Source organism: Aquila chrysaetos, chromosome 2, assembly GCF_900496995.4.
Source record: "Aquila chrysaetos chrysaetos chromosome 2, bAquChr1.4, whole genome shotgun sequence".
NCBI lineage: Eukaryota > Metazoa > Chordata > Aves > Accipitriformes > Accipitridae > Aquila > Aquila chrysaetos.
The window spans coordinates 36,191,934-36,206,990 of NC_044005.1; the positions used below are offsets into that span (position 1 = coordinate 36,191,934).

Sequence of the window (15,057 nt, forward strand, 5' to 3'; positions counted from 1 at the left end):
TGACTCTTAGCTTGCTTTCAAACTTTCTTGGACAGTAGCTCATCAACTGTTAGTGTCATACTTTGTAAAACAGAATCCTTAAATGGTCATGACTTTACAGGACATTTTCAGGTGATGAAAATAGCTTTTCCATCATTCTAATCTACTGATTTCATGATGTTCTTCTTTTCACTAGCACATTACAAAACAATTTAGCATGATGAAAACAGTTCTTCTGTCATTCTAATTTACGTATTACACAAGGCTCCTCATTTCAGCAGCTCATTGTCTTGATGAATCACCCACATTTTGAATGTAAAGGACAATGAGTTGTCCTTTTGAGATTAATGAAACTTTGTAAAAATAATTTGAAGTGAACCCTGAAAAACAGTCTATATAATCCAGAAAGTGTCAGCACTTTAAAGTATTATGGTAACTGGTGCTCTGCATTCTACTGGTATTGCTTTACATTTATGAATAGGAATAAAGGTATCCATCAAAGGAGCTGATGAAGAATTTGTGCTGTGTTTTTATTATTTGTAGATTTTATTTATATAATTATTAAACCATGGGAAATTCTCATCTCACCCCAGTAGGAAAGCATAGAACATAGCAGTTTAGTTACAGACAAAGATTTCTTTAATATTGTATTAAGAAAGTTAAGAAGTTATGTAGTGTTAAAACATTTACAAGGCATTTTAAATCAATTTCTTTGAAGGGATCATTGTATGCCATCAGCAAGGTGCTAATTACATAAAAAAGAATGGATGTATGGTCTGGATTTTTTTTTTTCCTTTTTCCCTTGGGTAGTTAATTTCTATTCCTCCTAACTGCTTTTGGAACAAAAATAAGTCATGATTCAGCAGAAAATCCCTGAGATGATCCGTATCATGATTATAGCAACCTGCTAGTGACTGTTTGTTTTACACAGTTTTTAATGTGTAAAACAAATTTGCATATTGATCTAGACACAAGGAAATAAAAGATTCTTTGTAAATATTTGCAGTTGTCAGCTTCTAAAGTCTATTTAATCATAACATAGATGATACATAAAGCTACAACTTTCAAGTGTTTAAAACCTGTAATATCTGTAAAACAATGTTGATAAGGTTGATAATTGGGAATTTATAATTTCTACATCTTGTCCTTTAAAAATCTACTTCTACATGAACCTAAAAGGTCCACTGATTTGGAGCAAAATGGAAAATGTAAGCGCCAATGAGTTTACTACTTTTGCTGATACTTTTAAAGACATTTTTCTCTAAATCTGTGTCAATTTGGAATAAGCACCTGGATTTATATTTCATACTGAAAGTGATTAATCCATTCTTTTCCAAAGCATGACCACATTACCACTCTTTAGGTCTTTTCAAATGAATTGAGATATGGTAAGCATGGTGCGCTTGTAGTGGAATTGTTTTTTCTTTGTAAAAGATTTTAAGCTTCTTTAAGAAAATCAAGAAAATAATTGAAGGTTTGGTGGTGTTTTTTTTTTTTTTAACTCTAACTAATAAAATCAGGAGACTGTGGTGAGATCTAGCGGCAAGTAGTTTGATGTCCTCAGCAGGACACCAAAAGTCAGAAGTAGTGCTGTAAATTCAGTGTGGGGCTTCAACACTGTGCTAAGTGTGGCCTGAATCTCTGGGGCTTCCCTTTGATGCAAGTGCAGTATATTAACTGGAAAAGCATTCACTTTTATTTGTCTGTACTGTCTGCGACAGCAATATCGCCTCATTTAGGCTAGTTCAACATGAAAATGCACAGAGAAGCAATCTGTTACAAATTAGCACAGCTCCCCTTTCATTTTACTAGCTAGTAATTGGAAGGGGTTACAAAAGTGTAATTTATCAGATTATATGTGTTTATCTTTTTGTGGGGACAGCATGCCTTTGGTGAATTTTCCTACGCACCCTGAGGGAATAATCTTTCCTTGATGTCCATTAGATCTGAAAGAAAACAATGACGCCTGTGAAATATAGGAGTATAATTTGTTGGGTTTGAGAAGGAACAGTTTCCCAGACATCTAAAATGGTATTAATGACTTTATTAGAACCTTACCGTTCCTTGGAAATGCTTTTGCTCTCTCGTTTCCAAATGGTCTTGAAGTCACTGCAGAATTCGTACCACACCGTGAAAATGTAGTTTGGTGTGATCTCCTTCTCGCCAGGCTTTGGCTTTATCCCAAAGTATCCCACTGTTTCTTCAAAGCTGCGAGGGAGGGGGGAAAAAAACTGTCAACACATAAGCTCACTGGGGAAACAGTTTCTCTGAGGGCTGGTTCCTGATTCAGTAGTCAAGGCTGGTAATTACCATAACTTCCCCTTAGCCTTGGAAATCATAGCAGCAATTCATGCTGAGTATAGCTAATCTTCCAACACCTACCTCATTCCCAAGAGGGTAACTTACAGATGCATGAGCCATCATAGAGATATGTCACACAGGCAAATCATGGGCATTCAATTTTAATGAGAAAAACTTAACTTCTTGCATTTCAGGAAATGCTATATTATATCTATTTCTTCAATTTTATTCTGCAACACTCCATGAAGACCTGATTCTCCCATTTATCTTTACTGAAGGACTATGGAAGAGTCACATGCCAAGTCAGGAAAAAGTCTCCAGGTGTGGTTAAAAATAACCTTCAAGTACTTAGGGAGAATTGGAAGTAGCAAGAAAAAAGCCACAGACAGTGCCAATAGTCAGTTTGCAAAGTTTTTACTGAAAACAATTCATCTCCTTCCACATGTGTCAATAAGCAGATAATTAATTTTATGAAAATACCTTGCCAATATTTTAATTTTTTTTTATTTTGTAATATGGCTACCGAATTGCTATACAGCTGGATATTTTCAAAGTAGTTTTTTATTACAGACGATACTTCCGATAGCATTTTAACTGATTGTGCATTTTTAACCTTTATGATATTGCTTTGTATAGATAAAATGGAATGATTCACATGACTAGGTACTTATGTAATGAAACAAAAGTATGTTCACTTTCGTAAAGGTTGAATCACTTTTTGAATCACTTTGCAAAGTAGATATAACAATCCTGAAAGATTTGGTGATACTTATTAAAAATAATGCTGTAATTTAAAAAGAAAGCTAACAACATGTTTCAAAAGAACTAATTTTTCTTGAAATACTGATTTTATTTAAGCAGAAGAAAGTTATATTGTTCTTTACAGTTGCCCAATGGTCCTAAATCTAGAACAAAGGAAGTGTAAAGCTTGAAAATAAAATAAATAAAAGGTATCTTAAAGACTGGTAAGGAGTCCCCAACTATTCAACAGATGTTACTTGAGCAACAGATGCAGCTTCAGTAAATATTTCCTTCTCAATTTATACTTGCATTTGCATAGTCCACATTGCATGTTTTCATACAGAATTGCTAAGGTTAGGGTCAAGTTTTTTTGCTTGAGGTTGAGATTCAAGCTTTTAGCTAGGCTTGAAGAATATAAAGTAACCATCAAAAAGTCCATCAACAGAAGTTACCCCGCAAAAATACAGGAATATATATTCCATCTGCTTCACAAAGTAAAGAAGCTTGGATTTTAGCCACGTGAACCAATACGCTCTTTTCTTTTTGATACTTCAAAGATGGATACAGCTTCTAGGACATGCTGAAGAATATCACATATTGCTCAAGGTGAGCTATTAATATAATAGTTTTTTAAACCCTCATATATGATAAGCTTAACCTTTTAAATTTCTTACATAGGTTTTGTATAAAACATGTAACTATATTTCAAGTTAATTGGTGCTCCACAGTAAAGGTATCACAATGAAATAAGTATGAATAAGCCCATAATATTCAGAGTTGAAGGGTCCTGTAGTGGCACTACAAGGAGAAAATAAATAAATAAAGAAAAAACTAATACAGGTTTAAATATCTGTGTAAACCATTCTGGGATTTCAAACCCTAAAAATACTAAAATACCTTAGTCATAATCACATGGTTAAAACAGTTTATGTCTACTGGGCAATGTCATTTCCATTACATTCAGTTGGGCCAAATATTCCTCAGCTGTTCATACCCCTTGACTAGGATAGCTCAGCCAGGAACAGCAAGACCAGAAACTCTCTTCTCAGGTTGGCTTCATGTAACAGCAGCCAACCCCGGTAACATCGTGCTCTCTTCTTCCTAACAGAACCCTTCTCCATCTCAGCTGTAGCCGATACAGTTGTCCCTGCATGCTCCAGGATTCTGAATTCCTGCACACTCTCTCTCACTCTGCCTTCATCCTGACACCTACTCCTCATCGCCTCCTCATGTTTCATCTTCAGCCCTTCTCCCAGTAGCACTGTTTTGCTTTCGCCCAGCTTAATGTAGCTTCCTGGGCTGCTTTCTGACTTTCAAAGTAACAGATCTTTCTAGCAGTAATTTAAAATACTGAATGTTTAGTTATCAATTGAATAAACCCAAACTCTGTATCAGACAACTAATTCCTTAAGTCAACTGCAAATTAATTATACTTCCATACCCTGGAGCGTCTACTCTGCTCCAGAAGGGCTACAAAGCAGGTAGAACGTGAAAGAGCCTGTGCCACAGAAGGTAGGTTGGTAGCTATGTAGAAAGGAAACAAGCCAGCCAGCCACCACTGACAAATGAAATTAAGAGGTGAAGCCCCAGCGGATGTCAGCCAATAGTTCAGCTAATTTAGGCACCTTCTGCAAGCAAATGGAAACAGTTCACCAAAGACTTGAACTGCATCTGGGAGGTGCCCATCTCTCTTTCCTGACTGTCTAGGAAGACTAACCTAGGTGTCTCAGTTAGGTGGAGAGACTCTGGGCTCAGAAAAGTAGCATAAAAATCCAAATTACCACAGATCTGCCTTTAGTGACCATGAAGAAAAAATATTGATAAGAAGTTAAAAATTAATTTACCCCAGCTGATTTACAGCAGTTCCACAGTTAACACAGACAAGGTTAAAGGCGGATCCTTCACTCTCACAAAACTATAACTTGGCAAAAAAAATTTATTAGAAATACTAACTTACTGATATACTATCTATCTATAAATCCATTTATGTCACTTCCCCTATTTTGCTTCCTTTGGCCTAAGTAAGGCACAGATACTCAGGCAATAAAAGCATTAGGATTTCACTGGTTTCTTAGTATACTGCATTCAATAGCCTAAATGCTGAAAATGTTCAGTGACAATGAAATACATTTTTACTACATTAAGTAGTTAATCAGTTATTACAATATTCTGTAAAACTCTGATTCAGGTCAATGTTGACAGTAATTAAAACCTCAAACACAGTACACTGTTTGGCTAAAAACTCAACTGAACTTTTTCCTGGAAGACTACATAAGAATTTTTCAGAAAGCATATTACTACTTTGAAGTACAGATCCTTTTTCCTATTTAATGTAATTCCTAAGATCAATAACATCTTTGACCAAAATAAACCATGAGAAAACACTAGCAAAAACCTTACCATTTTTGTGCATTTTCCAAACTGCTCTCTTCTTTTTTACGTTCTTCTTTAGCTGCCAGTGAAAAACATTTCAAAGATATAAATTACTGCCTTATTGTTTTAGAGATCCCACAGATTAAATATCTCTTACATCCAAAATTGGATAGGTTGTATACTAAATATAATACAAGTGATAAACATTTGCTAATTTTCAATTTTTATTGCTTTCTTGTACCTTAATGAATGCTGCTAATGTACCGATAAAGTGTATTGGATTTGAAAAGTCATTTAAAATCCATACTGTAATATATAGTGGTAGACATTAATCTGAATAAAACCCAAATAATTAAACTTGACTTTCAGATTTTAAAAAAGAACATTAAGTTGTGTATGTTTCTTTATTGTTGCTGACCAAAACTTACAAATTTAAACCTGTTTGGAGTGCAAATAATTGGAAGTTCAATTGGAATTGAACAGGTACCAAACATAGTTAACACCAACTGTTCCATATAGCTATCACATTTTGTTCAGGAAGCTGGAAAGTGAAAACACATGTACTAAGTTTTAAATGTATGGTATGTACATGATTTTTTTGAAAAAGCAGCCAAGAATTTGAAATAAGGTTAGTGAATCTGAGTGCCTCTGTTACAGAATGCTCACACGAACTACTTAAAAGGATTTGATTTTCAAAGAATGGGCATTCTCTACTTTTGAAAATGTTTCCTGAGCTGGATACTCAAGCAAAAGCACTAGTTTTTTTTCACAAAATGTTGATCAATTCTTCTTAATACAGTGGAGCAACTTTAGCTGCGGCAGAATACCACGTATGTAGAACAACACTAACGTGGAAAATTTATTCCTATTCCACATTAGAATAATCCTGTAAGTGCAAATGTTAATATAAACAGAATTCAGACACTTCTTTATACAAAGATAAAGAACTGTGTCTTTTTGCTGCTCAGTCTATAGGAGCGCGTTGGCTGGTTGAAATACAGTTACAAACTGGAGTTCACAGGCAAGGCCACTGAGAAATTGAGCCTGAATGATTCCATTTCATTATAAGGCTACTGACAGAGGTTTGTACTAAGACAGTTAAAATAATGTAAAAACTGGACTACTTCAGAACATTTGCTGTTAACAAAACAATTTAATTTCAACTCGTGTTTACTTATATTGGGCAAGTGTGTTGGAGGCACTTATTCAGATTATTTCAGTATGGCAAAAGTCAGAAACAATATTGTGTGCCCTTTGCAAGGAAAACAACTAATTCTATACCATTGAACTCTCCACCTCAAGTCTTGGTGGCAAGACAGCTGCAACTGAAAAAGATAAGGCAGCTCTGATTTATTGCATTCATCTCGTGCTCCTGAGAAATTCAGCTAAAGTTAAGCTACTATACTTAATTCATTATTTCCACAATTCTTTCATTTTATATCATTAAAAGTAGAAAGCATAGGTTGGAATTCTGATGGTTCATCATGATACAAAATTAACTACATACAGAAAACCAAAGATGGTTAAAAGCTGAACTGCGTATAAAATTGTACACTTTATGATTACATTAATAATTTCTTTCTGGTTGTTAAGGAGATGAAAAATTGTTAAGTTTCCCAGCAGAGCTACATTCACAACAGAAATTGAATATCCTTAGGTCCCTGCACGCGAACAAGAATGCAATAACTAAGAAGGACAACATGCTTATACGTTTATAGTAAGGCAGTAAGACCTGACTTACTGTTTTTTAATCTTGTAAGAACAGAATACGGGAAGATAGAGGAAAGAAATTTTAATGTGTTATAGAAAGTAGAAAAAAGGTGTGACTTCTAGGAAGGAACACAGGAAGTTTACATTAATATAACAGTGTGTGTGTTTGTGTACCAATATAAGGGAAAAGAGGAAGGAAGAAAATAACTGTATTATATGACAAATGGTATTTTCCATATTTTTAACTATAAGCTTGTCTGCCAAGTAACTATTTAAAAGCATTTATTTGAAATTTAGATGCTGAGACTTGTTAAGAAAACAAATGAACAACTCTATGCAACAAATTCTAAGTAAATAGGAGTTACGAATACTACATAATGTGTAAGACAAGAAACCAGAGCAATTCTCTCATCTCCATACAATTTCTAAGTAATCTTGCACTCAGAATTTGTAACATCCTGCTCTTTTTCTCCCGCTCCACAAGCTGCAATAATTAACACTATCAATGCTGTCAGTAAAGGCTTCCATGAAACATTTTATTTTACTCAACAGAGTCCTCAAAGCCCTATAGTCAAGATACCAATCCTCATCTTAATTTGTGGAATTACTGAAAGCAATTAAAATGAATTACACAAATGAAAGAACTTCTTTCTATTTCTCTGGCAACACCACATTTGCTTGCATAGAATTTCCTTTCTGCTGAAGTGGGATCATGTAATGCTTTCATCCTTAGACCACATGCTTGATTTCAGTTTCCTCAGTTTCCTTAAGTTAAGAACGTAATAACAGCCGTATCAGATTGGCACAGGGATTCATCTAGCCTAATATCCTGCCTCTGGCAGACACTGAAGCAGGTGCTCAGTTAGAGTTAAGGATCAGGACAAACACACGATCCTTCCCCTGAGTGTTCTCTCTGCCTCTGAGGTTCTGTAGTTCATACAAAATGCTTCCTGCACTGGATGTCATTTCAATGTAATTCTCAATGGATTCTCTCCTGAGAACTTGCTCATTCTCTGCTTAGCTTTTAGAAGCTTTTTAGCTTCCACAAACTGCTGTGGCAAGTGTTCTATAGCCTAACTACACATAGCACATTTTGTTTGTTTTGAAATGGACTCCTGATAGCAGCACTCTGTTTCTTGTATTGGACAGAAGCATGACTCCAGTGAACACTGAAATACAGTGACTATTGGCATTAGCTTTTTGATTAGGATGCTTTTGAAGCAAATTTCCTCACTGTCCCATTTATTGAGCATTGATTTGGTTTGCAGATAGGTTTTGCCGCGTGCAAACTAATTTCTATTTGGAGGAAACTGAACAGGAAGCTCCACAGCAAGTGCACTCCTACACTTAATAGGGACAAAAGGACCAAAATAATGCTTGAGCCTTCAGACAGCTTTGAAACACATGAAGTGGAGATGTTCACCTCAGATTAAATCTAACTCAAAGCTTAAACCTCTACTGTAAACACATTGGCCTCAGCCTCTGCTGCTTCCATCAGCTGATCCAATCCTACTGCACCAAATTATTCCATACATTACATGTATACAGATTACACAGAGGCCCTTCAAAATGACTTCCCATAAGCTGCATTTGGTATGGAGACACCCTTCTGTCTGGCCTTGGAGTCATTAGGCTTGACCAGCTTTGAAAATGACAGGGAACTGTCAAATGTAAGGTTTGCTCTCTGGTCTCACATCTAAATTCAAGTTCTTAACATGCTCTACTGTTTGGATTAGTCCATATCCTGAATAAAGTATCGGGTCCTGTCCTATGGCAAACAGACAATCTTAATCAATATATCTTCTTTCAATATAGATATGAAAACCAGGATCAATTAAGAATTTCTGTGTCTTTCTACAGACAAGAGCTTTGAAAGGAAAACAGGTATTTACAAAATATGCAGTTCTAATTTGCTGTAAGAATAGTCTTTTGTAATACAGACAGCTATAGACTCTGAAGATCAGCCACTAGGCTCATTCATCTTGCGATCTGTATCTAGCTCAAAGAATAAGAGAACAAATAGACTATGATCTTATGGATTTGCCTTATGAACCTGAGATATTTCTGGTGACTTCCTTTTACTGAAATGCAGAAGTAAGCATTTGAAGAGTCATGATCCTTAACAGTTCTAAAAGTGAAACAGTACTAGAGTGAAATGGTTAAAAAAACCCATATTTCTTCTACATATTCTACTTGCTGAGGATGGAACAGCATGCCAAACACTATTTTGAGAATAAGAAACTACCAGAAAATATTTATTTTTAATGGGTCTAATATATGCATAGCAGCTTCCAATTACAACAGAACCAAGACCTCTTCATGCATCAGGCTACTATGAAATAGTTCCCCAAAGAACAAAGGAAAGAAAATATTGGATACTGGCACAGACTGAAAGTTGGAGAAAGTCAGTAACTAACAGAGGCAAGCACAGAATGATGAAACTACTTGCTCTAAGAGGGGAGGACAAAGAAAGAAAAATGGGTAGACACAACTGCACAAAAATCTCACAGTTACTTCTGCCCCCCTAGTGAAAATTTTTAACACTTACTGAGTCTGACTGGATAAATTTTCTGGTATTTCTCTCTGACCTTAAATATACGAATGCATGTAAGAAGGATAATTCACACAAGTCTACTGATCTAGTTGTACCCATTACATCTTTTTTTATTTTTCAGTATCTTACTGTTTTCAGAACTGAAAGATCTGATGCATATCTTTTTATAAGTCATCTAAGCATTCTGGAGCAATGACAATCTTCAAAATTATGAGAACACTCAGACAACTAGCAGTTAGGATGGAGACATCAGAATTCTTCAGTTTTATATTCCAAGGCTGAGTTCATGTGGTTCAAAAATGTATGCTTCATGAACTTTTAGAGACTGGTAAATTACATGTTTTCCTGTGGGGGGAAAAAAAACACCCTAAAAAAAGGTATTTGATTTTTTTTTGCCCCAAGGAAGGAAATAGATCTTTTCTGACTCATGTCTTCCAATCAACCACAGTTAAGATTAAGACAGAATCTAGTATAAGACACAGACAGAAAAAAACCCAAAACCAACCAACGCCCCCCCCCCCCCCCCCCCCCCCAAAAACCCCCAAACCCCGAAAAACAAAACAAAACATGCAAACCCAAAACAAAACCCCTAAGGACATTCCTATCTGACCTTCATAGAGCCTGGACAGAAGCTGTTAAAACAGTGACAAAAGGTTATTTGTGACATTTTCTAGGCTCACAAGAACTCGCCTTCTTTATTAGTCAAGACTAAAACCTCTCAAGTAGTCATGCTGAAAAGTAGCCAAAAGATGAAACTCATCCTAAAAACATATTAGCCCCTTAATCAAGGGTTGAGAAAGAAAAGTATATCCCTAGAGAGGTTGAGTTGGGTTATCTTTTTCCAAAGTGCCAAATGTCACATTCTATGATGTTGACAAGTAAGGAGAACAAGCAAAACCAGACCTTATTTTCTTGGTCTTTTTAAAGCACAAAGACATACCACCATTTGGTATCAGAGATCCAAATCTCTCAGAAATTATCCATTGCTGATATATTTGGGTATCAGGAGCTGAACTCAGAAGACTCTATGGCTGGAAGTGTACTATATATATGTCTCCACCCTCAAGTACAATTGTCATACAAGGGAAACTTTTTAATAACTCTGTTTAATCAGGGACTAAGCAGAGTGGAAGAAAAAGCTCAAAGGTGGCCTTCTAGGTGGGTAAAAGGACTAGCAAAGATCATCAAAAGCAATATAGTTGTTCTCTGTTTTTGTACAAAATTCTGGACATGCTTAAACTCCTAGACACTACAGTAGTACAAAGAACAGCAGGATCAACAGCGGGATCAACAGTCCTTTACTCAAGACTTACTGGACTACAAGTAATAATATGGAAAACAAAATTTTCACAGGGGTGTGCTTGCTAGCACATGGCAGTTCTCTGAGCTGCAAAGAAGTATCATGAGCAACCTAATGAAAGTATGCTTTCCTAAGGATTGTTATTTTAGCGTCATGGTGGGTTGACCCTGGCCAGTAGCTGTACACCACACAGCCACTTGCTTACTTGTCTCCCTTCTTCCACAGTGGGATGGGGGAGAGAATAGGAAGAGCAAAAGCGAGAAAAACTTACGAGTCAAAATAAAGACAGTTCAGTAAATGAAGAGAAGGGGAAGAAAAAAACAAGTGATGCAAGGGCCATCATTCACCACCCCCCACAAGTAGACTGATGCCCAGCCATTTTTGGAGCAATGACTACCTCTCCCAAAATCCTTTCTCCTCCTTTTTTATTGCTGAGCATGACATTACGTGCATGGAATACCCCTTTGGTCAGTTTGAGTCTGCTATCCAGGTTGCGTCCCCTTCCATCTCTTGCCCACCCCTGGCCTACTTGCTGGGTGGACAAAGCGAGAAAAAGAGAAAGCCTTGACAATGTGCAAGTGCTGCTCAGCCATAGCCAGAACACTCCTGGGTTATCAACTTTGTTTTAGCCACATATCCAAAACACATCCCCATACTGGCTGCTATGAAGAATATTAACTCCATCCCAGCCAGACCCAGTACAACAGCACAGCCATATAGAAAAATCATTGTAGATGAATCCTAAGATTTAGAACAATTGGATCATTTGGACACTTTTTATGCATAAAAATCAAGTGTATAGTTATTTTTTTAATATAGCCAAGGTGTCCAGCCACTTGATTTATCATGTTAAACAATCTGTAGCTTTCAATGCAGTATGAGGTTTTATTGGTTAGCTGATGATAGCAAAAGCCAAACTATATGTGGCTAACAATTTATACCAAGTGTTCTTAAGTATCATCAACATCCATTTAATGTTTCTATTATTAGTCTTACCTTACTGTCTAGAAAAAGATAGGGCCCTGCATAAAAAGGCCATGAAGAGAGTACATTGCAAATATTATAAATGAATAATTTGTATACTATAACATATGAAAATATATTTCATCACCTGACACTGCCCGAATCTGCCTTCTTGAAAGGTGAATTTTAAAGGAATGGAAATCAAATTAATAGAACCTTTTAAACAATTAACAAATGTCAAGTGCAAATAAGTATTCACAAAAATACACACGTGAATGCAGGAGAATGTAACATCAGAAAAGCGATCATCTCTAGTTTCCTTTTTTTCTTTTTTTTCATTATAAAACTGGAATATACTGTATTTTGAAAACATGGCTTGACTAACAAGAGTAAGTATGGTACTGACTATGGAAATTGGGGTTTTGGAATTGTTAAAGACATGGAAATTCAATTTCTAATTTAGTATCATATGCTACTGGGATAAAGTTTTACATTTCATACAGACTGAATCCAATTTAGAACTGTTTCACTTTTTGAAAACACATCCTATAATAAAGCATATAGCAACAGAGGGTATAAAAGTTCCCAGAAATTAGCTACTCACAGTAAAAAAGAATTCTGTAATTTCAGACATATATACTTTTCATTGTAATTATTGAAAAGGCTTTCTCAACAACCTTAAAAGTTTTTAGCAAATTATGAAGTTGCGGAAATTCTAGAGGAGGTGTGTATTCTGTCCTAGGAAGAGATATACTCAAGAAAAATCTATCTATCTAAAGCCATACATAGGACCTCAATTTTCTGCTATTTCTACATTATTATATTGAGTTACTTTTAATATAACTCCATCTTTTGAGAAATAATATTACTTTTAAGTTAGTTCTATACAAAAGAATTCTTATTGCTTAAGAATTGACTTCATATCTAAACATAGCAAACAGGAGAGAATACATACAGTGTAAAACATTTTCCATTTTGTTTTGGTTTTTATTGTATTTAATTTCAAATTTGAAAAATACATACTTAATATGACTGCAAATTACTTCACGTGGCTACAGTCCACCATTCTCGTGCAAGAGCTTTTTATAAAAATTTTATATTTCAGAAATAATAAAAAAACTTAAGTGTTCTATGTACAGATTCCTAGCAAGGAATTTTTCTAATAGGTATTACTTGATAAACTTACTTTATCTAGTTACTAACTTCTAATTGGAAGGCTTTACAAACTCATGGAATTCAACAGACAGCCTGGAAATTACATGTAAATATTTCATTGTATGTCTAATACAGTTTTCTATTCCAGTATATTAGAATGCAAAAAATCCCCAACACAAACAATCCCACGCCCATCAAGAGATCTTTCTTCTATGGTATCAGTTAAGCAAGAAGGTCTGGGAGCAAATGGAATCAATGAAACTTGGCCTACTGTGGATCTGTGTTTTAGAGTTAGTTCCCAGATGGATTCATTAATGTTTAATTAAGGGTTGAGTTCATGATACAGCCTTTCTCTCACTGGAAGGCTAATAGGGTCACTCTTGTCTATTTAGCCACATATTTTTATTGAGATTTTAGGAGCTTAATATCTTAGGATCTCTAACTCTGTCACAGTTGGTCAAAATTGGCCAATGCATTAAAAATTATTGGCAGGGGAACAATCAACGGGCAGTGTGATCACATAAGCCTTGTTTCCTTTACCTCTTCTCTAAATTAGAAAATATAACATTTTTAACATGGGATTTGGCTATGCAATTTTTTTTTTAGGTGGTTTAAATACTGGTATAGACATCTTAAATCCTTTCAAAACAATCTTCCGAACACTTGCTGCCATGAGGTCTTAATCATGCTTCCCTGAAACAGTCCTTACAAGTTTATTTTCCTTTGCAGTGGTACAAAAATTGTTTTTAACTAAGAAACCCACATCCAATGATGAAAATGTACAAATGTTTCTATCTTACAAAGAGTCTCTGTGCAGTTCTGAGAAACTGCTTAACAAACATGTTTCCTCACAAGTAATCAGGAATATTAGTTACCAACCCATATCTTAGGTACTGGGCAAGGACTAAATGTTAATTGTAACATTTACCATACAGAAATTGTTAAACATTATAGAAGATTCAGTATTTTTAATGTTACCAAACCATAACAAATTGTAGACACTTGTACGCACACAGAGGCACACAACACCAGCAGAACTCACTCAAGCAACACATTCAAGAAAGTGTTTATTATCATAGGTAATAAAAAACCTAGGAAATTATGTTTTCTTTTAAAAGTGATAATGCTGTCTATAAATGTGCCAGAAAAAGTCTTTAAGGTCATTTTACCAGAACATTAGAACTAACTATGAAGGAAAAAAAATTTATATTTATTTTCATAAAGTCCTATAGTTCTTGAAATGTATGTTTCTTGGTACGATGCTTCTATTGTATTCTATGAGAGTAGACTTTTAAATTAAAGCTGCTTTTTCAGTTAGCTTCTACACAGAAAGGTAATTGTTTCATTAAAATTAGGACTAACATTAGTCTTACTTTCCTGTGTTCTGGAGTTATTAATTACAAAGCAAGAATTAGCATTACATTTTTCAATCTATTCCAATTAAATTATTTGAAACTGCATTCTGTTAAATTGCAATCAAGCCATTAATCACTCATTCTCCCACACTTGTGGTTCCAGAGAATAAATATTGTTTAAAGCCTATTAGTACTTAAACACTATAGAAATATATTCTAATTCTAATTTCTTTTTCATAAACCCTTATAATGTTGTGGTCTAATTCCAAGATGAATCTTTGTGATGACTAATGTATCTAAACAGTTTATGGAACTGAAAATTTAATTATAATCCTTTGAAACAGAACAAGGTTAAATCCAATCTGTTCTGTGTTTGGGAAAACTAACTACCCAGATTATCTGTAACTAAAATCTCCTGTTGTAAGCAGAAGTAAAAACGTTAAGGATCAGCACATTTTCATACCAAGGACAATACTTCTAAATAGTTGAACGATTATTAAAACCAATAAGAAGCAGGAGGTCTGCTCAAAAACATAGGAAGGATATAAAAAAAAAAGTAAATTCAATGGTGAACCAACAACGAATCTGGTGGGTAATGAATGAATAATTATACAAAAATAATTAAA

General features: G+C 35.0%; 1 protein-coding gene across 7 annotated transcripts in view; it reads right to left on the reverse strand.

Annotated features, from left to right (window-relative positions):
* The window catches only part of FMN1 (formin 1), a 208,851-nt gene that overhangs the window by 21,860 nt on the left and 171,934 nt on the right, over nucleotides 1-15,057 (reverse strand). For all 7 annotated transcript variants that reach the window (XM_030041745.2, XM_030041760.2, XM_030041739.2 and 4 more), the window contains 2 exons: nucleotides 5,422-5,473; nucleotides 2,038-2,187 (listed from right to left, as the gene is read on the reverse strand). In XM_030041745.2, coding sequence (XP_029897605.1) covers nucleotides 2,038-2,187; nucleotides 5,422-5,473 — 202 coding nt within the window. The remainder of the gene's footprint in view (nucleotides 1-2,037; nucleotides 2,188-5,421; nucleotides 5,474-15,057) is intronic.